This window comes from Dendronephthya gigantea, unplaced genomic scaffold (assembly GCF_004324835.1).
Source record: "Dendronephthya gigantea isolate DGI-Jeju-01 unplaced genomic scaffold, DenGig_1.0 000080F, whole genome shotgun sequence".
NCBI lineage: Eukaryota > Metazoa > Cnidaria > Anthozoa > Malacalcyonacea > Nephtheidae > Dendronephthya > Dendronephthya gigantea.
Window position 1 is genome coordinate 912,465 of NW_021163090.1, and position 22,937 is coordinate 935,401.

General features: G+C 38.7%; 6 protein-coding genes across 7 annotated transcripts in view; 4 read left to right on the forward strand and 2 right to left on the reverse strand.

Moving 5' to 3' along the window:
- Positions 1-2,275, forward strand: LOC114532651 (ATP-dependent RNA helicase SrmB-like). The gene is made up of 5 exons (XM_028554205.1): positions 1-194; positions 384-453; positions 564-664; positions 753-1,836; positions 1,907-2,275. Exons 1-5 carry the CDS (start codon positions 42-44, stop codon positions 2,059-2,061), a joined length of 1,563 nt encoding a protein of 520 aa, XP_028410006.1. The 5' UTR covers positions 1-41; the 3' UTR covers positions 2,062-2,275.
- Positions 2,225-20,404, reverse strand: LOC114532648 (trafficking protein particle complex subunit 8-like). The gene is made up of 28 exons (XM_028554201.1): positions 20,354-20,404; positions 10,442-10,743; positions 9,926-10,105; positions 9,755-9,844; positions 9,482-9,653; positions 9,187-9,337; positions 8,665-9,069; positions 8,419-8,528; positions 8,199-8,349; positions 7,872-8,075; positions 7,669-7,800; positions 7,484-7,552; positions 7,263-7,415; positions 6,736-7,138; positions 6,441-6,565; positions 6,263-6,337; positions 5,829-6,107; positions 5,262-5,623; positions 5,083-5,190; positions 4,882-4,969; positions 4,697-4,787; positions 4,443-4,511; positions 4,270-4,313; positions 4,070-4,198; positions 3,882-3,986; positions 3,617-3,741; positions 3,426-3,518; positions 2,225-3,355 (listed from the first exon to the last, which is right to left on the reverse strand). The coding sequence occupies exons 2-28, from the start codon at positions 10,596-10,598 to the stop codon at positions 2,971-2,973; spliced, it is 4,455 nt and encodes a 1,484-aa protein (XP_028410002.1). The 5' UTR covers positions 10,599-10,743; positions 20,354-20,404; the 3' UTR covers positions 2,225-2,970.
- LOC114532652 lies at positions 10,822-13,348 on the forward strand. The gene is made up of 8 exons (XM_028554206.1): positions 10,822-11,022; positions 11,297-11,359; positions 11,455-11,670; positions 12,019-12,156; positions 12,237-12,297; positions 12,396-12,463; positions 12,630-12,724; positions 12,946-13,348. Exons 1-8 carry the CDS (start codon positions 10,951-10,953, stop codon positions 13,055-13,057), a joined length of 825 nt encoding a protein of 274 aa, XP_028410007.1. The 5' UTR covers positions 10,822-10,950; the 3' UTR covers positions 13,058-13,348.
- LOC114532654 (tartrate-resistant acid phosphatase type 5-like) lies at positions 13,642-16,561 on the forward strand. The gene is made up of 7 exons (XM_028554208.1): positions 13,642-14,046; positions 14,940-15,177; positions 15,299-15,371; positions 15,465-15,542; positions 15,651-15,800; positions 15,920-16,023; positions 16,274-16,561. Exons 1-6 carry the CDS (start codon positions 13,870-13,872, stop codon positions 16,005-16,007), a joined length of 804 nt encoding a protein of 267 aa, XP_028410009.1. The 5' UTR covers positions 13,642-13,869; the 3' UTR covers positions 16,008-16,023; positions 16,274-16,561.
- Positions 16,853-21,546, forward strand: LOC114532650 (FAD-dependent monooxygenase apdD-like). 2 transcript variants are annotated; one of them, XM_028554204.1, is made up of 11 exons: positions 16,853-16,948; positions 17,324-17,527; positions 17,839-18,068; positions 18,194-18,377; positions 18,551-18,877; positions 19,261-19,397; positions 19,593-19,758; positions 20,011-20,172; positions 20,402-20,493; positions 20,677-20,724; positions 21,143-21,546. In XM_028554204.1, exons 2-11 carry the CDS (start codon positions 17,353-17,355, stop codon positions 21,407-21,409), a joined length of 1,788 nt encoding a protein of 595 aa, XP_028410005.1. In that variant the 5' UTR covers positions 16,853-16,948; positions 17,324-17,352; the 3' UTR covers positions 21,410-21,546. The 2 variants fall into 2 exon arrangements, with proteins under 2 accessions (XP_028410005.1, XP_028410004.1); XM_028554203.1 differs by having other exon boundaries at positions 17,346-17,527.
- The window catches only part of LOC114532606 (cleavage and polyadenylation specificity factor subunit 1-like), a 9,581-nt gene continuing 8,189 nt past the window's right edge, over positions 21,546-22,937 (reverse strand). Inside the window, exons 39-43 of the mRNA XM_028554150.1 lie at positions 22,798-22,845; positions 22,524-22,667; positions 22,321-22,450; positions 22,041-22,179; positions 21,546-21,861 (exon numbers count right to left, since the gene is read on the reverse strand). Coding sequence (XP_028409951.1) covers positions 21,814-21,861; positions 22,041-22,179; positions 22,321-22,450; positions 22,524-22,667; positions 22,798-22,845 — 509 coding nt within the window. The 3' untranslated portion in view covers positions 21,546-21,813. The remainder of the gene's footprint in view (positions 21,862-22,040; positions 22,180-22,320; positions 22,451-22,523; positions 22,668-22,797; positions 22,846-22,937) is intronic.

A 22,937-nucleotide genomic window follows, 5' to 3' on the forward strand; every position in this document is an offset into this window, starting at 1 on the left:
TCGTAACCTGTCGGAAAATTAAACATTTTCAAAAAAACAAGATGGCGGCGGCGACTTTTTGTTTGCGCAAAGGATCTTTCAAGCTGTTTTCAAGCGTGTCTTGGAGTTCGTTTAGGGAAATGCCTTTAGAGGCACGCTTGACTGTACGTTTAAATGATATGGGAATAGAAAATCTCACTGAAATTCAGCAAAAGGTATCCAATTTAATTATGGCATCGAATTTATTGAAAATGTCCAATGGAACTCTTTTTTGGTACAACTTTTTTCATCCACGTATTCACAGTTTTCCTTTAACACATACTTTAAAAATATTTCTCCCAAGTATGATAGTAAAATGTATTGCAGATCTGGAAATTACATACCTCGATTTCTTTTATTTTTAGTCCTTGGGTCCGATTTTGAAAGGCGACAACGTAATCATAAATTCTGAGACTGGAAGTGGAAAGACGTTGTGTTAGTGAACTGCGGTCGTAGTTCATCATTTATATTAGGCTAACTTGGATTTAGAAACCATCCTAACAACATTAAAATGAATGAAAAATAACTATGCTTTACCCGTTCAGGTTATTTGGTTCCGGTGATAGACAAAATATTGAAATTTCAAAGAAAATTTTCAAGCCCCTATTCTGTGGTCCTTGTCCCAAATATGGATCTTGGAAACCAGGCGAGTCTTCAGAAAGTCCAGCATTCAACCCACTGTCTGGATGATTCGGTTTGACATCTATAAAGATTTGTTTTTGTTTTTTCATCAGGTAATTGAATTTGCCAACAGGCTGTTTGATCCAGGTTTGTTCGCTCAGCCTATTCATCGCGACTCTCAACTCCGTGTTAGTCCCAAATATCCATTAATCGTGAGTACGCCTCAGGCTTTGATGCAATACAACGTGAAATCCCTGTCCTCAATACAAACTATAATCATCGACGAAGCAGATTTGGTCATATCAAGTGACGGGAAGAGGTTTTGGAAGCTTTTGCAATCGTTTCAAGACCAGATGAAAATAGCAAAAAATGGTCCCCATTTTGAGGAGGTTTTCAGCTCCAACTTAACGGAAATAAACCAGTTTGGCGGAGACAAACGGAGTATACAATTCGTCTTTGCTGCGGCAACGCTTCCACAACGTGGAGAGCAAAGTGTTTTCCGCAAAATTTTAAATCAATTTCCAGATATAAATCACATAACGTCAACCAAAACGCACCAATATGTACCAGGTTTGACATGCGTGGATGTTTTCCTGAAGGATGAAGAGAAGTTGCCACAACTATTAAAGTGCTTGAATATTTTGAACGGCGTTTTACCGTCGGAAAACATCGAGAATCTGCAAGACTTTGAGAGCCGTTCGAAATTTACAGAACTTCCGACGCCAAGCAAAACCGGAGCTAAGGTCTTGGTGTTTGCAAATTCTGTTGAAATGGCGAATAGAATTTATGAGTTTTTAAACAGGCAAGAAGGGGAGACATACAAGTTCTTGGATAGAACATGCAAAGATGTAAGCGAAGAGGCTTTTCATGATTCTGTTATTCTACATCAAATCTACAAAGATAAAATAAAGACCATTCTTTCTAATAAAGGAGAATTTATCACAAAAACTGGTCCGACTAACTCCTGGCAAAATCAAGTTGGTATTTTGCACAAGCAGATGTCGAGAAGTGAGCGGCAGGAGGTTTTAGAACAGTTTGCTTGCAATGAGATTCCGCTGCTTGTGAGCACGGATTTAGCTTCGAGGGGATTGGATATTAGCGATATAAGCCACGTGATACAAGCTGATTATGCCCGAAATGCCGCTGACACGTTGCATCGCGCCGGTAGGACTGCCCGGGCTGGCAACTCGGGGACTGGTAAGTGGCATGATTTTCCTCGAAGATGAAGAGATTTTATAACATGGCTCAATCATTTCTTTTATTTTAGTCATCAACTTTATAACCGATCAGGACAAGGATCTTTGGAGAGCGATGAAAATAGCTGATGAGAGAACTGAGGTCGAGGGACTTCAACATATTTTTAGTAGAAAACGACAATTTAGTCGACGAATAAAGAAAAGAATAGGACTTATTAGTCGATAATCATCGTCGTGTGTTGACTGACGATGTTGTTGTTTTCGACAATAATAAGTATCACCGATAATGCCAATTATAATCAACGATAATGCCAATTATAATCAACGATAATCCAAGACTAGAAGTCCATTTCATTTATAAATGTAATAAGCATACTCAACTTAATTTCATATCTTTTTTTAATGACTATTAATCTCCTCTACTTCAAATCAATTTCATTCAATATCGGCAGAGGTATAATTACGGCATTATTAGTATTTATTAATAATGTTAAGGTGTCCCGTTACACGTATTTTTGCCTCTGAAAACTCGTTGTTTCGATAGAAAATGTTTTGGCTACTGCCAGTATATAATATAATTTAAAAATGAACTTTGAAAATTTAGCGAAAACTATACTTTGGGATTTAGAGAAAATATTTTAAGTACTTTTATCATTAAAATGGGATACTACAGTATTGGGTTTGGGATTAGTTTTAAAGAATAACTTTTTGACAAACCAGAGCGCTCCTATTTCATCATAAAGGCGAGAAAGTCCTTAGACGAGAAAGTTTGTGACCTGCACGAGTTTCTTTTGAAACCATTTACATCAACATTATTCTTGTACTGTTTGACAGAGAGAAGTTTGATTGCAGCATATTTCTAACTGCACTCTTTCAGCTTTGTATCCGAATTGCCTGGATGGCAATTTGCTTTGTGCATTTACGTTTGAATATGAAAAAAATGATGGTGAAGCTGGGAGTGGCAGTTAGGATCCGAAGCCAAAAGGTGTGATCCCCATTCAAATTTCCCCAGGGAGCATTAAATAAAATCTGTTAGCTTCTCAAATCTGTTACAGTCTGGTGGTTTCGAGTCAAGTGCTCAATCAATATCACTGGTACCATTATTAATATATCTTCCTTCCTCTCTTTCTGAATGCTACCTTACTGCTTCATAGTCAAATAAACCCAGCATCCCCCCCGGCGATAACGGCCTTGTGTCTACATCTTCATTGGAGTTCCGCACAACGAGAACACAAACCGGGGGAGGTTTCTGAATGACCATTAAAGTGTTCTTCTCGTTCGCATCCGAGATGACCAGCACTCGACAGTGATTCAAGTTAAAAACGCCAGTTTTAAAAATTTTTGCAGAGAAAGTCAGTTTAATGGTTTGCGATGGTGCCATGGTTACCTTGCGCGATCTCTTGCCAGTCCAAAGAAAGGCATTGTGGTATTGCATAGGATGACTCGGGATACTGGGTGGAATCTGGGGTAATTTACCCTGTCCTTTTCCCTCTTTTCGAGAAGCGCTGCCATCGTTATCACTAAACGAAAACTGTACGATAAGCACTAAGCTTAAGACCACCATCAATAGTTATATTATGATCTTCTTACCTTTCCAAACGATGCGCTAACATTTCCACAAATGCCACTAGGGTCAACGAACTGCAGTTGTGCAATGTAACATTTACTGTAACCTCACAAAACCTTCAAAACGGAAGAAAAGACTCGACCTTTATAATGTTGCATGAGTATAATTTCCCGCAGTCCATCTCATCACGGGGAGTCACAAAGAAACAGCTTACCTTTGCTTCTTAAAATCATACGTGACTGTCCCTGGACACTGCACTGTATACTTGATGTAAAGCTCAGTATTGCCGGGTGTTGTTACATCGGCGGAAGGCGATATTAAACTCAGTCTCTTCGAAGGCTAAAAAAGATAAGAGAAATGAGAAAATGTGACAGCCATAACAACAAGCCTATCTGCATGCTTCTATCCAAATTTGAGTTTAAATTTGTGTATCATTTCGCGTGTTTATTTACACTGCATATAGGAGAATCGGACATTACCTGTGCCAAGATTGGTGCAGAAATGGACTCTGCCAACGTAACAACGGCTACATCGCTTTGACCAAGAACAGTGTGTTTGGAAAACTGAGAATCGATGTAGGAAGACTAGAGAAGGTTGAAATATAGATCGAAACATCAAGCGGTTTTCTTGTATATTTCTGAGTGTTCATGGACTGTGGTTTGCTTACCTCCCACAGTACAACGAGAGCTAAATCAACACTCATTGTGCCGTCTGTTCGTGTTTCAAACTCGTTCAGTTCTTTCCACGTATTGGAACGACGGAAAAACTCCCAGTACGGCAGACGCGAAATATCCTTCTAAAAACACGAATATACTTTATAGAATATACTTTAAGTCCGTAAACATGCAAAACTCTGGCTGGCCTTACCTCTTTGTCAGTAAAAGATAAATTATTTATGCCGATATCAGAAACTAAAAACATAAAGTTATAAATACGATTAATTCAGATGTCATATTAGGTCCATTCTCAGGGAGGATGTCAAATGAAAGAAACGAATGATTAAATTGACAATTTACGATTTTAGAAGTCATTCCATATACCTTGAGGTCTTTTCACAGCTTTAAAATGCGTCATAACAGTCTCGCCTTGGTTTATAACGATCAAACCATCTGAATGATAAACAATCAATCAATCATCAATCAAGGTGAATGATGTAATTATCATCATCATCAATCATCGACTAAGGATATCGTTTTCTGGTTTTGGAAGTCTAAAGCTCCTATAAACCTACTGGAGCAAATTGAATAAGAAAATTAGCATTTGATCTTCTCTCCAAAGACCAAAGATCACGTACCTTGTTCTTGATGGCTCAAAGGTTTCAGAAGCCATTTTTTGCTCACACACGACACTTGCAACACGGAGAACGTTCGGTACTGCGCGTCATGCTTCATTTAGGAAAACAAGGATATCAAATATCGTATTGCATCCAATTTATGTAGTATACTTTAAGGCGATGAAAAAGCCAAAAGCGATACTCACCGAGGATAAATTTTCGACTTCCAATGTAACCACAAGTTGATTGCTTTCTTCATTGCTTCTGCAATATAAAATATCCCAGACGTTGGGTCTGGTTTAGACAGCTTTATTTGCTTTGTGCCTGTCTGCTACACTTCTTCAAAATAAATTTCAAACGAAGAGATGAATACAGCTACAAGAACTAAACATGAGATCAACACTAACCCTTGTCCGTTGTCCTCGTGTGAAGCTACTTTACATCTCTTAGCAGTCGCTCGGACTACGAGTGATTTGTTGGTCTTTATAGTGGACTGATGACGAACCGTCCTGTGACTGATACAAAAGAACAAACTTCAAGATTACATCATTTTCGCCTCAAAAAGCGAAGAAGAAATACCACTGACCTCATACTAGGATTTTCATCAGATGATTCATAGTAAAACAGTAATTTTTCGCTCGAAATCCCAGATTTTCGTCCGCCCTGAATCCACATAACATATTCAATTTTATCATCTGCTTCAAGACGACCGTCAGGCAGGGGTATCTTAGAAACACGTTCCACAGATCGTGTTTGTTGCTTTTCTTGAAATTCTGTCATAGTAATGTCTTCATTATTCGTATTAGCACCGTCAAATGTAAATAAATTAGCGTTTGTGGAGGCCAAATGTAGTTTATGAAGTGGCCCTTCTCCTTTGTTTGAAAATGTTACGTTGACTTTCTGAAGTTCACAGCAGAGCAGCGAGCTGGGAAAACCCGAGAAAGTTACCTGGATGAAGAAAAAAGTTGTTGAATGAGAAAGATTTTATATTAGATGACATATCGTTTGTACAAGTGCTGCATGGTTGCCATGAGGAAATATCTATCCTGGGAGAATAGTCAGGTGTGAAGTTTTTCTTCTGTTGTAAAACTGGAACGGTTATTGATAGAAAGCTATTTATCCATCAGCACAGTTTTAGCACAGTTTCACATACCTCTAGTCTTGGCATTGGTTCGACAATGATAATATTTAATCTATTGTCTTCGTCGTAGATAACCGAAGATCTCTCAACCTTAGTACCGTTCAACCTTGCTCCACGTACGCTGATATCCAGTCTTCCAAGAACACAGACTGCAGATATCTGATCAGCGGTCGCAGAAACCTTTGTATTGATTAGATCCACAGACTCACTTAAAGTGGCACTACCAAGACTGTATCTAATTCCAGTAATCTTCAGGTTACCACTACATAGAGGCACTATGGAGAGTCGAGCCTGCAGAAATGTATACGAGTATGAAAGCAAAATCACTCAAGACGTTTCGTACACAAAGTGATGTACGATGCATGAGTACAAATGTAGCTGTATTTTCTTGTGAAAGTTGTCTAACAAATGATAAAATAAGAAAGGGAAAAAGAGTTTATACAAACCGGTTTCGTTTCATTTCCTGCGATTGAGAATTGTTTAATTACTTCAGTGTGGACAAAATCAACGTGCATCTCGAGCTAAAGTAAAAGAAATATGAAATGAATTGTTACCATGAGCAAGAGTTCAGACGACCAGAGCAGGTTGCAGGAAAGAAAATAATGTTTCGTTTAAATTAATGACCTCATTTCCAATGCGTTTCTCTTCGTTTTCTCCTTCAGGGATGAACGTCCACAGCAACGTCATGTTACTCAATGTCAAAGGTATCCGTAACTCATTTTCCAACATCACTTCCACGCCAATTGTTTCTAAGAATTGAGAGAATCGATAGGAGAAAGGTAAGAAAGTTCTCAAATGATATAGATTTACAAAATGGAAATGAGTTGCGATATCTCGGTTTTACTTCACCGATTCACGACAAATTCCTGCAACGTACAACTCATATTTTGATGTTGAAATACCTATTGATACAACTCACCATTTACAATGCTTCGTGGTTGGGACACGTTATTTGTTGCGTTCGTAAGACATGGCGTAAAATGCCGAAAGTTTGGCGGAGCCTGGATACGACTAACTCGTTCATAAGTCTCCAGCTCAATCTGTTCCCATTTCGTAGCGTCGAGATTCAGTATGTCTTGAAACGAATGTAAGCCAACGACGTGGATTTTATCTGAATTCTTCACCGGTTCAAATGGATTACCGACCAGAGCTTGTTCCAGCAACGGTCGTGCAGTGTTCGTGTTTTCCGAGGAGTCCGCGGGCGATGCCGAAGGGTTGTATGTGAAGATTATTCGAGCTGAGTTGGTCGTAAGTTTAGGAAGCGGTAGAATTGGAAGTTGTTTCACTGATGAAGTAGTTTCCTGCTTTTGTGCGTTGAGTTGCTGCAAAATGAAAGATGTCAGGAAAGATGTTAACATTGGCGCATTTAAAACGCTAAAAAAGTGCTAAAACTTTTAATGCACTAAGGTGCCTAGGAACAGAATATCTTAAAATATTTCATCCCACCTGAAACACGAAGAGATATTCCCTCAAGTATGAAGCCTGTTGGTCGGCAGTTTGTAAACTTTCTCCCAGCAAAAGTTCTCTGAATGCCAGCAGAGCATCTTCGAGCTGCCGAAGATTGAACGACTGACGGCCGATGATGAAATTGATGTGGTCCTGTGAATGATTGAAACTATTGTGATTGAAGTATTTTAGAGATGTGTTGAAGTCGACAAGTACCGTACCTCAGCCATTCGCCATGATTTATGATAAATAGAAAGAGAATGTTTGTAGCATCTTAACGCATGCTTTCGCTGGAAATGAATGAAAATATTTTAATGAAGAGTTTACCAAGACTTGATTTACTGGATTTTCTACCAATAGTAAGTCAGAGGAAGGGAAATCTCTCGATCTATACAGTCTTCCCTACCTGAGAGGCTTTGCTAAAACGATGGCCGGCCAGGATCATGTTGAATGCATATTTACGAACGCGCGGAGGGTTGGTACGAAGGAAGCAATGCGCGGCTTGCTCAAGGAGAATGGCGCTGAGTAAATCTGATTCCTAAACAGAGAAAAATATTAATTAAAAAATTTTCTTCGTTGGGATAGAATTTCTAGCATGTAAAATCTTACCTCTCCTGTCATTTTCAAAAGGGCAAACGCTGCTTCTGAATACATCCCACGACTTTTAAACGCCTCAACACCAAACAACGTCGCCCTGGTGGCAAATTGGTGTTGTCTGCAAGCATCGATATATGTGGAGATTGACGTTTCCATATAATGCGATGGATACTGCCGCTGACCACCAGCCATGAAAGCCGAAATTGACGCCATTTCCTATACGAAAAATGAATATAACTTTTGTCTTTGTTAGTCTAAGCAAATGATACACATCAGTACTATGGCTTTTCTAAACGTGCTTCATTCTCCGTATGAGAGATATTTTGGTTAAATAGTTACCAGTGCTCCAGCAAAATACAGCCACGCGTGGTTCGTGTTGTAATCACGTTTGGCTGCGTGATAGCAGTTGTAGGCCAGCTCGTAATTCTGCACCAGGAACGCAAGGTCGCCAAGTTTCCGCCACAGAAGTTCGGCAGAATCGCTCTCGTATCTTGAATAAGAGAAGAAGTTGAGAATGGATACCATTCGAGAAAAGTTCAAGAAATACAAAAAGACGCACATTATTCCTGGGACAAGACTTGTATTCGTCTGTCCAACCGGTTTCCCTCCACCAAACCATTTCTTAGTCGCGTGAAAGAATGACTTGTGAAGACCTTTTCGCGCGGTTATCTGAAGAACAACAAGAAATATAATTAACTCTTTTCATTGGTTCATTATCAATAGTTTATCATATTTATGTTTTAAGATACCAAAAAACACAGAACTCCATGTTTATGGTGTAGTCTGATACATTCATTCTACCAACCTGCTCATAAAGAAATCTCATTGATCGTTCTATAAAAGGTATAAGACCTCGTATTGCAAGTTCATGGATAAAAATCTTTATTCTATCATGGTCACTTATTGTCAAGCGAGCCCCATGCTGTCCACTGGCACTCCCAACTTGACTCAACAATCCCCCTGAGAATTGTCTCGTCCCACTGTGGACAGGTGAGCCTGTTTTACGACCATCAATGTCATTCTCCTCAAGATGGTCATCCTTGATTTTCTTCTCGTCCTCATTCTCAAATGATAATGGACCAATCAGAGGAGGGGATGTCTCGTTACTGCTTTTTACCGCAACCAGAGGGTCAAAATTCTCATCAACAACAACCTCATCTTCTTCAATTTCAACAGCAATTTCACTGTCTGTTTCATCATTCATCATCTTCTAAAGTGATGGAGAAAATTAAATATATATTTTGCCATATTGCATACTTATTTAGTTATGAAAAAACATAGCTAACAAACAATGGAATTTGAAGAAACTTTTGCTTTAGTAACTCACCAAAGTATCTTCGCCGGTTGAGATGATAAACTGAGACCAGGGATCAGGTAGATTTGGACTGTGTTGTTCTGCACTTCGAGAATTGATCATGAGCATGTGACATATACTTGAACCATAATATGACTTCATACTTTGATAAATACCCTCAGCCCTGAAGAAAGAGTCATTTTGATTAGAACAAAGAAAAGGGTAAGATTTTAAAGAGAGTGATTGGAACTCAGGAGGATATAAATAGACTGGCGAAAAAGACACAGAAAGCTTCAAGGTTTTTCAAAAGTGATTTGAGTTGACTTACTTTGTCTGCACTCCATCTGTCACATCATGAATCATTAGATAATATTTAAAAATATGTGTTGAAAACCATTTTGAATGGATGCTATCAGATGGTTGTTGATTATCAAGGGCAGAACTCAGTGATTGAAAGGCGTTTAGTGGATCTGTATTATTGGATGAGACCACGAACAAACCTAAACTGATGTTAAGGAAAAATAGAATATGTGCGTCATTGTTACCAGCAGATTGTTTTGGTTGCAATGTATAAAATAAAAAGCTTTTAGAGAAAGGATACAACCCAGAAAGTGACGGATAAATTCATGATCAGATGGCTTGACCATCTGAATAAAGCAATCTCGAAATGCCTCAAACCAGGGGGTGGATGCTGAAATAAAACATCAAATGATATCAACATGGTGCATTGTTATATATATGAATATTATGTGCAGTGTTATCAACCACTGACCTTTCATTTGATCCATGACTGACAAGGCTCCTGGTTTGTCTGGCCCCCGAGACTTTGAAACAACATCATTCAATAGCTGATTGACAACATCTTTTGATGGAGTTGGTGCAGACAGTTCAACAAACCGAAGTTTCCAGCCTTTTACTGGGTGTGTGTTGTTTAATGGATCTCGGATGTGAGCTGAATGGTTGAAATTTATATTCACAAATTAAACATAAGGCAATTTACCCCCATTTCCCTCCCCCCTCCGAGACCCATGTTTGGATTACATCCTTGGTGATGGTTAATGATAAAAACTTCTCCTCAATGTGGCTGGTATAGAGAATGTATATCACTTTCTCGTTGAAGCACCGTATAAGATAGGTTCTCTAATAATTTATTGTCAAGTCATTCAGGCTCGTATCATTTTTTCACCCAGGCAGACAAGGTGAGCTCAATATTGGCTACCAATCAACAAACTATACGTAAACCTTAATCAAAAACAAAACGCGAAAAACGAAAAACAATGTGCTTTACCTTCGCTTGTTAACTGCGAGAATGGTCGAATAAGCTCCACAAAATTCAAGTTATTCTTTTGGCACACAATTTCTGCATCCTCGGTACATAATACGGCGATCATTGGCCCGTAAGCTCCTTGTATAAACTCGAATGCTGTTTGAGAACACTGTGCCATGTCTACGGTGGTATAAAATCACCTGGATGAAGCTAGCTCGCGTGAAATTCTCTCTCTATTCTCCCATCTTTTTATTCAACCAAACTCCTCCAAAAACAAGGATCGGGCAGCCATTTTCTTCGAATTCACCCTAGTTCCAGATCCCCTGGAAAACAAATCGCAATCGGTGTCGTATCCAATCAATGATAATCAATGAAAATCAATGATTGATTGATTACAAACTGCAAACAAACCCGTGAAATAAATGGCCGCGAGAAGCCTAAGCTAGGCTAGAGAAAGTTGTTTGTTGCAAATTAAAAAGTTCTATAATTTTCTTTATTAAAGAATGTTATGAAATGCGAGTGTATTTGTGATGAAATGCCTTGGAAGTCTGTCTAAGTTTTTGGTTCAAGTATCCTGTCTATCATTTTCTCTTATATCAGAGGTAAAAGATACTTTCTATTGAATCAGTTTATATTGACCGTCGCGTGCACAGAGCTCTATATGGACACTTGCACATAGAAACAATGTCTATAGTCGCGCATTGAATTCCAGGACATCCAGGTTTAGTAGACTGAGCAGAATGATTGCAAAGATCCTATATTAAGGATGTATTGAGCATGCATGATCTTGCTCAAAATGCATTTATACTTATATTATTAGCTGGGGTGATACATGCACAAAACTTGACAGCATGCATGCATTGACATAATTTATAGTCATCGTCATCCCTGCATTGCTCAAGAGAAGGATCAAGGTTGGTCAGAAAGGTTCTTGAAAAGGTATCACAATACAAATGATTATGCTGGATAATTATTTCAAACTAATTATTGCACTATGATGTTATACAAATGAACCTGATGGTTTTGAATTCCAGAATTTTTATCCAATATTTGATCTTCATGGAGTGAACACATCCGAAGAATGTCCATTAAAAAGATCTCGAGATTTGTACCACATTCAAGAGGCATACAAGCAGTTTGAGCACAATGCAAGATGGAGTTGTGAGGCTTGTGGAAAGGCTTTCTATAAACAGGAGTTTCTAGATCTTCATATGGAAAACAAACATCAAGATTTCTTGGTCAAGGAAGAGGTCTGTGTACCATCATCATCTTAATGATTATTGATTCTTGATCATTATCATCTTCGTTGTGTCAGGATAATCAATTAATTATACTGTCAATCATTAAAGGTCATCTCTAGTATCTTTATCATCATCATCATCACTGCCCTCATCGCCATATACTGCCATTAGTATTATCATAGATAATCATTGATTTGATCATCAAGATCATTATACAGTCATCACTAACATATTCATTTTGTGTGCCATCATCATCATCATAATCTAATGCATGACATGATCAATTGTTGTTAGTATATCCTCCCACCTTGACTCAGTGGTTAAGGTTGACACTAGAACCTGCAATATTTCCTTCAGTTTTCCCCAATATGCCTGGCTGACTACTGTCAAATGTTTCGTTGCGAAGCTGTGAGGAGAGAAAAAAGGAACAAACATTTCTGGAGTAAAGCATTATGTAATGCTGAGAAGATGGCAAAACAGAAAAAGAAATGTTTGGTGAGAGCTTGAACAATGTGACTGTTTATTTAACTTTGGCTGTTCTTTGGTAACTTACCACTTGTATCTTGGCTGTTTAGCATCTTATACAATCTTGCATTCCAACTCAGGAGACACCAGAATTATACCAACAAATTTACAGTAGGTTTCATGTTTCCATCTTAACAATCATGACTGATCCAAGTTCTACAGTTGATCCATGGTAGTGCTGCAATCAATTGAGTTATTTGTTCTCCCAGATGAGATCACAGAAGAGACATGCTCCCTTATCAACTGCAAGGATTATTGGAAACCACTCCATTATGAGGTAAAATACGCTTTCTTTCAACTTCTTTCAACAATGAAAAGTTTGAAACGTATATGCAAGAACCTCGTACGCTAGGTTTAGTGTATGTCTTCCATTATAACAAGTGCTTTTAGGTGCTTTTAGAGCTGTGAAATTATAACAGAATGGATTTTTATCTTCTCTCTAGCTATCACCGTTCGAAGTGCTTTATTATCTCACATTTACGCCAATTCTCATACTCGCTCTTGGTATTTATTATTACAACATCTGGGAGCATTATTAGTAAGTAACTTCGTCCATTTTGATAATGCAATTACCGTAATGCATTGCTGAGAAGCTAGAAAAGGCTTTTCTCGTTGTTATATCAGTAATCTTTTCAGTTAATTTAAATGTTTTCTGTCTCCACTATTGCACGTGCTCTTCTATTATAGCCACATTAAACCTTTCAGCGGGAAATCAACAAAAGCTTTTCAAATTATAACATGGTTTGAAATGTTTTTCAGTGGAGATGAACCGGAGCAAAGGGCCGTTAGCGAAAGCCAAAGTGGACCGTCGAACGACAACAATCTTCCTGGATTAAGAAAACGATACGGAAACAGCAGATTTGAATACTGAAGAGGGGTCGTGTTGTGACAGTTGAAATCAGTGTTGTTTGGGTGCTGAGTTAGGATATCATGCCTCGGGAATATAATATAAAAAAGTCTGCTTTTGGACTTTGGAGCAAACTATCAAGACTCCGTCAGTAGGAATGTTATAGCAAGGCGCCTTAACTGTTGATCGAACAGGATGGTTGTTTCTGTCAGTTTTGGACACGTACAATGGAATATGTCGACAACCGCATAAGTCTTTATTGAAGGGTCAGGCACTGAGTTTGTAACTTTGGAATAAAATCGTAAATTTTATAGTTTCAATCGTGTTTCGTATCAATCTATATTCATTTATCGTCTCATACAGATGTCTTGTTTTTTCGAAAATTGTTTTTTGTGCTCTTCCATTCTACAGGTACCCTTATGCTTCTAAGGCTAGGCTAGCCTATAGGATAGGTTACGAGATCTTTCCATTTGTAATTTAATAACTAGATACAGATGTTTCATTTGGTTCCCTCAATGTTACTGGCTCAATGTCGTAGCTATAAGTACTAATTTGATTATTTTATGACCGACAGTGCTCACGCGGGCCACAGTGGGCCGAGAGTTTCATTCATAGTCAGAAGACGTTTCCTACTACACGTACCGCCGGTACCGGTGGCACATTGTCTTCTAGACCAAATACACAGGTTATATACGCAGGATATCTTACAATATTGAATATAAAAAACTGCCGTATAAGAGGAAATATTAACTTATTCGGACTTCTGTCGTTTCTATCGAATGAACTCCTCTCTGGCTTTTCATGTTTCATCTAAGGCTAGGCGAAAAGCATGAACGATGACGGTGAGGTGTTGCTTCGTTTCGACACTATTCGTTCTGATCTTTCTCACGAGTGCCCTGGCAAGCAAAACCAAAGGTCGACTGAGATTTGTAGTTTTCGGTGATTTCGGAGGTATTCCTATGAGACCGTATTATACGTGGAACCAGTGGCGTATAGCGAAGCAAGTTGCCAAGGTGTGTATCTTCATTGTTTTCAAAGAATGTTTCTCTGTAAGACTGTATTGCGCTGTAATGTCGTCCAGATGTCGACGCCAGAGTACTGATTGCGTGTAGGTTGTATACGTACGTATATTGCGTACGCGGTTCTCAAACATCCTCAGTTCTGTGGATTAAAAATTGGATTATTCGTACTTACATATATACAGTTATAAAACCTTGCCGGACCGAGTAGTTCTAGTTTAGGAAATTGAAAAACGTAGCAAACCTTAGGAATATCTGACCTTCGTTCCTGAAGCAGGCCTGGTTCACATGCACTTGTCCTAAAAATCTGGGACTCCTTTCGTCCGAGAACCGAGATCAATAGTGCGTAAATGCTATGGGAAATAAGACAGAACCATAGGGACCTCGATTCTTGGGAGCTAGTGTGAACTAAACGTGCTGCCGCAGTGCTCTAACCAATGACCTTGTCATTTCTGAGGCTAAGGTCACTTATTTCTCTTCAAAAATCCCACCTCGTGCCTATATTAACTGCGGTGCCTCGTAGGTGAAATGATACCGCATATACCCTGGTTTTGATAGACGTTTTAATTAGTTTCAATTGATGGCTCGATAGTTTTGAGGAGCCATTCAAATTTTGTGTAACATCAAACTTTCCGCATTTGACGTCAATATAAGAAAGATTTACTCGTGAACAAGTCATTTTTAGCAATGAGAAATAGTCCGGATGTGAATATGTCTTTATTAGATTTCTGCATTTAAGTCTGTCGTTATTGACTGCTCTTTCGGTCGAATCTGAATTGGTCGTTAGCAGCGGTGTAAATACGCCTGGATGCAATGCGAAAGGGAAAGCCTGGTGTTTAGCAACTTCTCCTTTCACTCTACTATGCAGACAACAATCTTTTTCGTAGATTCCAAACGTGGACTTCTTCGTCAGTGTTGGAGACAACTTCTACTACAACGGGGTGAAAGATGTGAACGATTTTAGATTTTATGCGACCTACGAGCGAGTCTACAACGAACCATCGTTTCAGAAGAATTGGTACGTGATTGCGGGCAACCACGACTACGATGGCAACGTCTCTGCGCAAATATTGTACACGCAGAAGTCGAAACGGTGGATGTTTCCACATTTTTATCACACTAAAAGTAAGATCATGAAGATTTGTGGGTGCCGAGTTGCAAAAAAGCTGCAGGTATTCTGCAGAAACATTGGCAGATTAGCTTTATTATAACAACCATTCTTAATAAAAGTTCACAACATTTTTAGAGTTTTTTATACCCGAAACGAATAAAAGTTTACAGATAGTTATGATCGACACAACGATATTATGTTTCAGAAGGTACAGCGGATGTTTTATGGAATTTGATGTTGTAAATAGAAATTTCACATCAGTAGAATGTCACCAAATCTTCATTCGTCATGTTTCTCATAGTGGAAAAAAGAAGTTCAAAAATACACCTTCTGTCGAAGAGCAAATGACATGGATCAGAAATACTCTAAATGAGTCGAAGTGAGTAAATACTTGATTCATTATTATGAGTGATTTGAAACCACGGCTAGCTACAGATAGAATCTTTCTTAGCTTTGTTTTATTATTGCTTTTTTAATATTTTTTTAGAGCCCATTTCTTAATTGTTGTTGGACATCATCCTATGTATTCATCTGGATGGCATGGCAGTAGCAAGTGCCTTCAGGATAAGCTGCTAAAAGTTTGTTCAAACAACACAAAGTTAACGCTTATATCAGCGGTCATGATCACAATCTACAGGTTGCTGGACATCTCACGTGGTTATCTGCAAGCCTTAAACCTTAAATGAGGTTTCTATCCTCAACCTTGCAACGTATGTGCCCTGCGTTTATAAAGTTTTTTATTTTTCTATTGCTTAGCATATTGTTCCAAGTAACTCGTCGCTGGAGTACTTTGTATGTGGCGCTTCCAATTTTTACTTCAATTGGTACTCAAATCGTAGCCTAGAACCTTTTAGTTTAAGGTACGTGTATTACATGCTATGAACCACATGTGTGGTCGATCTAGAATTCCATATTAAAACTATGCACAGCAATTGAACATTCATTGAACACAAATGTATAAAGAGAAAAAAGGTTACTTCTTCTTAGTTCCGAAAAACAAACTGGTAAGGTAATCAATTTCAATATAGATCACCGCCTAGTTTCTATCCCTACCAATGCATTATCATGCACTAATGCATTCTTACTAGGGCAAAACTCTTTTTGTTTTAGATATTTTATGGGCAATCTTCCTGGTTTCCTCCTAGTAACTGCAAAAGAAGACAGGCTGAAGCTCGAACTTCGAACAGCTACACCGAGGCAAAAGTACAAAAGATTTCTCCCGCCTAGAAACAAACTTCCTGACTTTAGTGAACAACCACAAAAATATCCAAAACTTTTAGAAGAGTTTTTTGCGTCATTGCCAAACGGTTAAACTAAAAGTGTAATAGGCAATTTTTATACGTAATTTAGAATAGATTTTTTTAAATGTTTTGTAAATGTAGAAAAATTTTGTAATACGTTTTATTATAAACAACACAACCTCAGAAACTCTCAAGAGTGCAAATCTTATAGTCATTTCCGTAGATTAGAGGCAAAAAAGTGAAGCTTTCTACTGTTGCAAAGATATATCCCAAATACAGGAAGGAAACGCCCTTCCTTCGACGTGCTCGTTTACAATGAGGCTAAAATGCATGCCTTTGCCACGTTTTCTTTTTCGCATCAGCATAACCTGCGGCTATAAACAATGACGTCATATACGAATATAATAGGTTCCCTGGAGATGGGGATTTACACTGTTTATATATAATATTAAGACCTGCAATTTCGTAATCTGGAGACATATTTCACAAATACGCTGCAAATATCGATACTTTTACGCTCTATATCAACCCAGACTTCCACAAGGTAACTAAAATCTAAGTTATACAATATAGGAGATGTGTGATTAATAAAATGTGTGTCGCTCACTATATTAACATGCATATATATAACGGTCTATATTAAAAAGTTCCAATATAACCAGGGAGCAGCGTGGCAGCGTCTTCAAACAACTTAGCATCAAATGTGGTATAACAACTGCCTAAAATAGACAAAACACTTCTCGACAAGTATCATTATTTGAGTACCAATAAATAGATCAAGATAGACAGATTATGTTAGCTACAACTCTTAATTATATTTCGAACACAGAAGTTCGATATAACTGTGTTCTCATATAATCTTGACTTTACTTCGGGCGCTTCGCGCCCTCGCAAAATCCTCAATTAACTCTTACATTAGGTACAACTCTCTCCGTATATAGTAAAAAGATGGTTGATGTGCCTGTTGTGATCATCGGTGGAGGACCTATTGGGTTGACATTATCATGCATTTTGGGAAAAAACAACATTGAGCATGTCCTACTGGAGAGGAATGAAACAACCTCGAATTGGCCTAAAGCAATTCTTACTAATACTAGATCAATGGAACTTTATCATCATTTGGGTAATATATTGACTGCAATTTCTAACATGATCAACCTGAATCTTAACCAGTAAAACTAAATGTAAATCCAGAATATTATCATGTTCATAACCATGTTAATATTATATACCATTACTATTAGTACCATTTGCATGATAACCATGATTAGCATCACCAAAATACAGACAACCGCAATCAATTCACTCACACACCCTTCGTCAAAATATCCATCATGTTTATCTCAGCATAACTGTAATTCCATCATTTATCCCAACTCACTGTTCTACTGGCTCAGCCGAATGAACTAGATCCGCCTAATGAATTGCCTTTAGGTCTAGACATAGCTCTCCGCAAAGAGGAATTGTTGGCAACCGACAATTTTGTCACATTTGGAGATTCTTTAATAAACAAAAAACCGCTTGTGCAAATGTCGGTTAATGCCCAGATGATGGGAAAATATCCACGAAAAAATCCAGAAGACGCTTCATACACGTTTGAGGAACAATGGACTTCAGAAAAAGTACTTCAGCTATCTCAAATCTACATTGAACCAGTACTCAAAGTAAGCATTTGTTATTGAAAAGTCTGATCAACATAAACACATCTGCCCAAGTCAGATTTATTAAAATTGTGAGTGGAGTTCTTGTGAGTTAAGAAATCAACTAATGGTCCATCTGATCATCTTAGAAAACTGCTAGTGAATATGCATGTAGCGATATGAAATTTGGTTGGAGAGTAGAGGAGATTTCTCAAAGCGAAGACAAGGTTACAATAGAAGCTATTCATGTGAAATCAGGGGAAAGGAAAGTTTATCATGCTTTGTATGCGGTTGGTTGTGATGGTGGGAAAAGTTTTGTCAGAAAGTCATTAGGTAAAAATGTTTCTCTAAATCCCTAAAGATATCTCTATTATACATAAATGCAATCACCTTTTTCCTGCACACCATAATAATTAATAAATTATATAAGTATGTCTTCTGTCATAAGGCCTATCCTGTCATATAAGGTTTAATCACCTTCTAAAAAACTCCTCTTAACTTTCCAGGTATTCATTTTAAAGGGGTATTTGACTTGGCTCGTATGAAAACAATAAGCTACGAGTCACAAGAGCTGAAGGAAAGACTACAACTGGACAATCTTTTACTGTCGATTACACTGAAGTCCAAAATACAAGCCCTTACGATACCCTTGAATAAAGATGGTCTCTTCGTTACGAATTTACTTTATTACGAGGGACAGACAACGCCGGATGATTATTTAAAGCAATTGTTCGACGACGAAGATCTTTCATGTAAGATTGTATTCGCCAATGACTGGCAGGGACACTTTGCATCAGCGGAGACATTGCAAAATGGTCGCGTTTTTCTTGCAGGTAAGAGGGGACACTATAAATGTCCTCCTGAAGATGTTTATATATTTTTGAACCGCGCAGACTTCTTCGTATCTGCACTGTGTTTAAGGATCAGGGCGTTGGAATTTCGATGGGGTGAGGGTGAACTCCATGGGGTGAGGGTTTATCCCCAAGGATGGGGTGGGGGGTAGCTAGCTGGGGCGAGGGTTCCTCCGCAAGGCTGGGGCAGTGGGGGTAGCTAGCTAGCGGCTTTGCTGCGGATTGATATTGGAAGAACGCTGGTGTGATTGAACTCAGATAGAGTTCGACCATTTCCCTTCACAATTATAAAACTCGTCGTGCAATAATTAAGTCTACACGTGTTTCAGCTTAGCACAGAGTTGACCGAGTTTTAATGTTTCCAGGCGACGCTTGTCATGTCATGGTCCCAATAGGTGGGTTCGGAATGAACACTGGCATTCTTGATGCTTACGATTTGGGCTGGAAACTGGTCGCCACTCTCAATGGTTGGGGAGGCGAAAGACTATTGGCTTCTTATACAGTACGTAACAATACATAGGACGCACGAGTTATTACGCCCGCCCGTCCGCATGGGCAGATTTCCCAGGCTTGCTTCACCCGCGATTTTATTGGCCTCAATGACAATGTTGACCATATTGGTTGTCTTGTCGTTTCTCTCTCTGGTTTTAATTAACCAAATGATTGAAAAATGGCTTTTTTTGTTATCATTGTATAGGCAGAACGTTTACCATTGATTAACAAGCTGTTGAAAAGATTAACAAGGCTATTCTCTGTCTTCAGAAACTACGCCGGCATCGCTGCCTTTCTTTTCACAACCCGACCTTTTAGCTTTTTCATGAAACCACTCGTCGGCATTTCGAACGCGAATGTTGGTAGTTCTGGTGAGAAAATCCTGTATTTTTTGTGCTGTTTCAATTCACGAAAATGTAGTGAAAAGGCGGATTAATTAGTTTTGATGGTGTAAAACCAGTTCGGTTCTGTCTTGGCTAGGAAATCTGAGCAATTCTTTATAAAAAAGTAATATTCCCCTTTCTTAAATCAGACCGAAGTGTTTGTAAACATATACCCATGTCCTTGCTGACCCGGAAAGCGATTTCCCTCTAATATTATGCATATACTCTCATTCACTGTAGGTATTCTCTTTGGCCTTATGTTGGAGTCCTCACCTCTGTGTATCCCGAGTAGTACACCGTTACCCCCACAAGATCTTTTAAACTACACACCTACAGCCTTACCTGGATGTCGGGCACCTTACTATAAGTTCAGCGATGGCAGCGTACTGTATGATAAACTAGGTTGGTATTGATGGAGTTCTTAGATCAAAACTGCTTGAAATATGTCGAAAATTCACGGTCTTGCATGTTCTAAATGCCCAAGAAAATATGTTTAAAGCATGGATACAAACCTGAACTATGTTTTAGAGAATATACTCTGAGATAAAATGAAAGGAATATGCCACAACGAAAGAAAATTTACCTTTGGTAAAATAATTCCCGCTGAATTTTGGAGCACTTTTTTTCTCAGGTTCTGCGTTCACACTTCTTCATTTAAAACCGTCAGAGCAGAGTTATGACCCGCTCATATCGGCTGCTGCACATTGTGGCATTCCGCTAAAGGTATTCTTCATATTGTTTCAATTGTGACGGTCAATTCCCATCACCACTGCATGTCTTTCTTATAGAGAAATGTCGCTATACAGCCTCCACCATTTCATCTTGCCTGCATTGAGCGTGTTTTTATATCACACAAGTCTCAGAGAAGTGGCCATTTTATTTACTTGCTCTATCCTTTCATTGAAGGTTGTTACACTTGAAGATAAAAAATTGAAAGAACTTTACCGAGGAATGGTAAGACGCTAAAATTAAAGTAATAAATACAATTAAAAAATAACATACTAGCAAAATACTGGAACTACAGAAACGACAGCTTTATAAGAAGCTACAAATGATACAAAGTACTCAACTTATAATTCAAATACCAAAGACTACTACTTTCCGGTACTTCGAAATTTTCCCGCCAAAGTTTTTCAACCAATCGGCATGCGTCAATGCATTTGACAACCAATCAACGCTCGCTGGTTTCTCGCTGGTTAAACAGGAGACATCAGGACTTACGACTGTTTTAAGCTCGTATTATTTCCTTGTTTATCCCGGTCAAATGGGCCTTAAAAGCCCAGTGAAGACGAGCGGGATTATTTTGACAGGGAAGCCCTGTTCAAAAACTTTCTGTCTGTAATCTACAGCAAAACTTTGCATTTCTTCTCAGGACTTCGTGTTAATTCGTCCCGATATGTACATTGCCTGGTGTGGCAATGAAATCCCTACGCTATTGCATAGCGAAAACATCAACGAAGGCGCTCGAATCTTGATGAAAGTTGTGACGGGCGCAGCAAGTCTACCTTTGGAGTGGCAAAAAAACACGAAAAATAGATACACGACGTATACGTGGCGATGTTCCATGCTGTTGGGGCTTCTTGTGGGAATAGCTGCAGCATCTGTGGTCTTTTTACGTCGGTATAAGTGGATAGATTGAACAATTATGGATAGAGGAGGGGTTATACCCCAAGCACGAACATGTCAAACGATCATCAAATTAAGTTGGTGTGCAAAAACTTATCGATGATGTAAATATGAGTAATGATTCAATGACAATGAGTTAAAATAAAACATCTTTTACTGTAACGTAAAGTACCCGTATTTTATGGTTTTCGCGTGATTCTTGTCCCAGCGTATTTTACAAAGCGATTTCACCTAGTGTTAGTATGCTATTGGACGAGTGTGTTTGGGTATTTTACAGTATTCTTGATTGTGTATGTACCCTGTACAGTACAAATCGTTGAACTGTTCATCTTAGCGACTTTGGTTCCAGTTAACTGCACAAACTTACACACCATAGCAGGCGAACTTACGTTTACCAACCACAATGCACCTTGCACGCTAAAAATGTGACGTCACCGTCTCAATCTCCATCAAGTCGTCCAAAATCTACATAAAACGAAAATTGGATTACGTCGACTGATCTCACAAATAAATTGAACGGTCCTACGCGTATTTGCTCGTCTATGCAGATAACGAAGTCTCCGACTGAATTGTTTCTGACTTTTCAACATTTTTTAGTAACATTCATGAAAGTGCCCTAGAAGCAGGCGAAACTTATTTCGTACCTGTGCGGGCGAGACACCAATCTTGCGGGTTACTTCTAGCCTCTCAACCGCGCCAAGGTGAACGAACTTGCTAAGAAGCTCAAAATCCAAAATATGATGTTGTGGGTTATCCATTGGTCTGTGCTTCCACCGCAGAAGCCTGCAGAAAAAAATGATTGAAGGAACTGGCTTTTTAACACATTACTCAATGTACTCCGTCTATTTAATCTATTCTAATTGCGTAAATATCACAGTAAACTCCTAAAAAGGTTGCTAACTCCAGTAACTTGTAGAGTATTACCTGAAAGCTTTGGGATTAAGTCCTGCATGGTGGGGAATACAATGAATTAACATGTTTTGAACCAGATGCAAACGGCGAAATGTCTTCTCTGGAACGGGCAAGACCAGGCCAACACCACCATCCAGAGTTCCTATATAGAGCAAGCATAGGTCGAGGGCTTGGATACACCACGGTTAGTAGCTACGTGTCTTATATTTCCTTACCAAACCACGAAGCTTGTCTCAAATCTTTCGGCTTATCACCAGTCTTTTCTGTTTTCACACGACATCTGAAAAATGACGTCACACAACTGCTGATATTGATGTCAGCAATGTGCAGCAGTTTCTGACCGCCTAAGCTGACTGGATCTGTTTTAAACAAAAGAAAACAAACGAATTCACAAAGTACAGTTAATTTTCTGGCTTCAGCCAAGGAAACAGTTCCGAAGTCCACAATAAACTTCCGAATCATAAAGATGTTTTCATCCATTGAGCTCACCTTCGGGTTTGTAGCGATATATGACAAGATTCATATCATTATCTGAAACTGAGATAAAAGAAAGACTAAAGACCGTGGAAGATATTGATCGATGTTTTATATCCCTCGAAGAAGAACAGTTTATAACTCGGAAGAACAGT

Coding starts and splice junctions, on each gene's coding strand:
- LOC114532654 (XM_028554208.1), top strand. CDS start 13,870: ATGACGGTGAGGTGTTGCTTCGTTTCGACACTATTCGTTCTGATCTTT. Junction 14,047..14,939: donor TAGCGAAGCAAGTTGCCAAG/GTGTGTATCTTC, acceptor TCTTTTTCGTAG/ATTCCAAACGTGGACTTCTT. Junction 15,178..15,298: donor ACATTTTTATCACACTAAAA/GTAAGATCATGA, acceptor CAACATTTTTAG/AGTTTTTTATACCCGAAACG.
- LOC114532652 (XM_028554206.1), top strand. CDS start 10,951: ATGAAATGCCTTGGAAGTCTGTCTAAGTTTTTGGTTCAAGTATCCTGT. Junction 11,023..11,296: donor CATTTTCTCTTATATCAGAG/GTAAAAGATACT, acceptor CATAATTTATAG/TCATCGTCATCCCTGCATTG. Junction 12,157..12,236: donor AACAGAAAAAGAAATGTTTG/GTGAGAGCTTGA, acceptor TTGGCTGTTTAG/CATCTTATACAATCTTGCAT.
- LOC114532651 (XM_028554205.1), top strand. CDS start 42: ATGGCGGCGGCGACTTTTTGTTTGCGCAAAGGATCTTTCAAGCTGTTT. Junction 665..752: donor ATATGGATCTTGGAAACCAG/GCGAGTCTTCAG, acceptor TTTTTTCATCAG/GTAATTGAATTTGCCAACAG. Junction 1,837..1,906: donor GGCTGGCAACTCGGGGACTG/GTAAGTGGCATG, acceptor CTTTTATTTTAG/TCATCAACTTTATAACCGAT.
- LOC114532648 (XM_028554201.1), bottom strand. CDS start 10,598: ATGGCACAGTGTTCTCAAACAGCATTCGAGTTTATACAAGGAGCTTAC. Junction 7,416..7,483: donor AATCATGGCGAATGGCTGAG/GTACGGTACTTG, acceptor AATCATTCACAG/GACCACATCAATTTCATCAT. Junction 6,338..6,440: donor AGAAACGCATTGGAAATGAG/GTCATTAATTTA, acceptor CTTTTACTTTAG/CTCGAGATGCACGTTGATTT.
- LOC114532650 (XM_028554204.1), top strand. CDS start 17,353: ATGGTTGATGTGCCTGTTGTGATCATCGGTGGAGGACCTATTGGGTTG. Junction 19,398..19,592: donor GACTATTGGCTTCTTATACA/GTACGTAACAAT, acceptor ATCATTGTATAG/GCAGAACGTTTACCATTGAT. Junction 20,173..20,401: donor CGTACTGTATGATAAACTAG/GTTGGTATTGAT, acceptor TTTTTTTCTCAG/GTTCTGCGTTCACACTTCTT.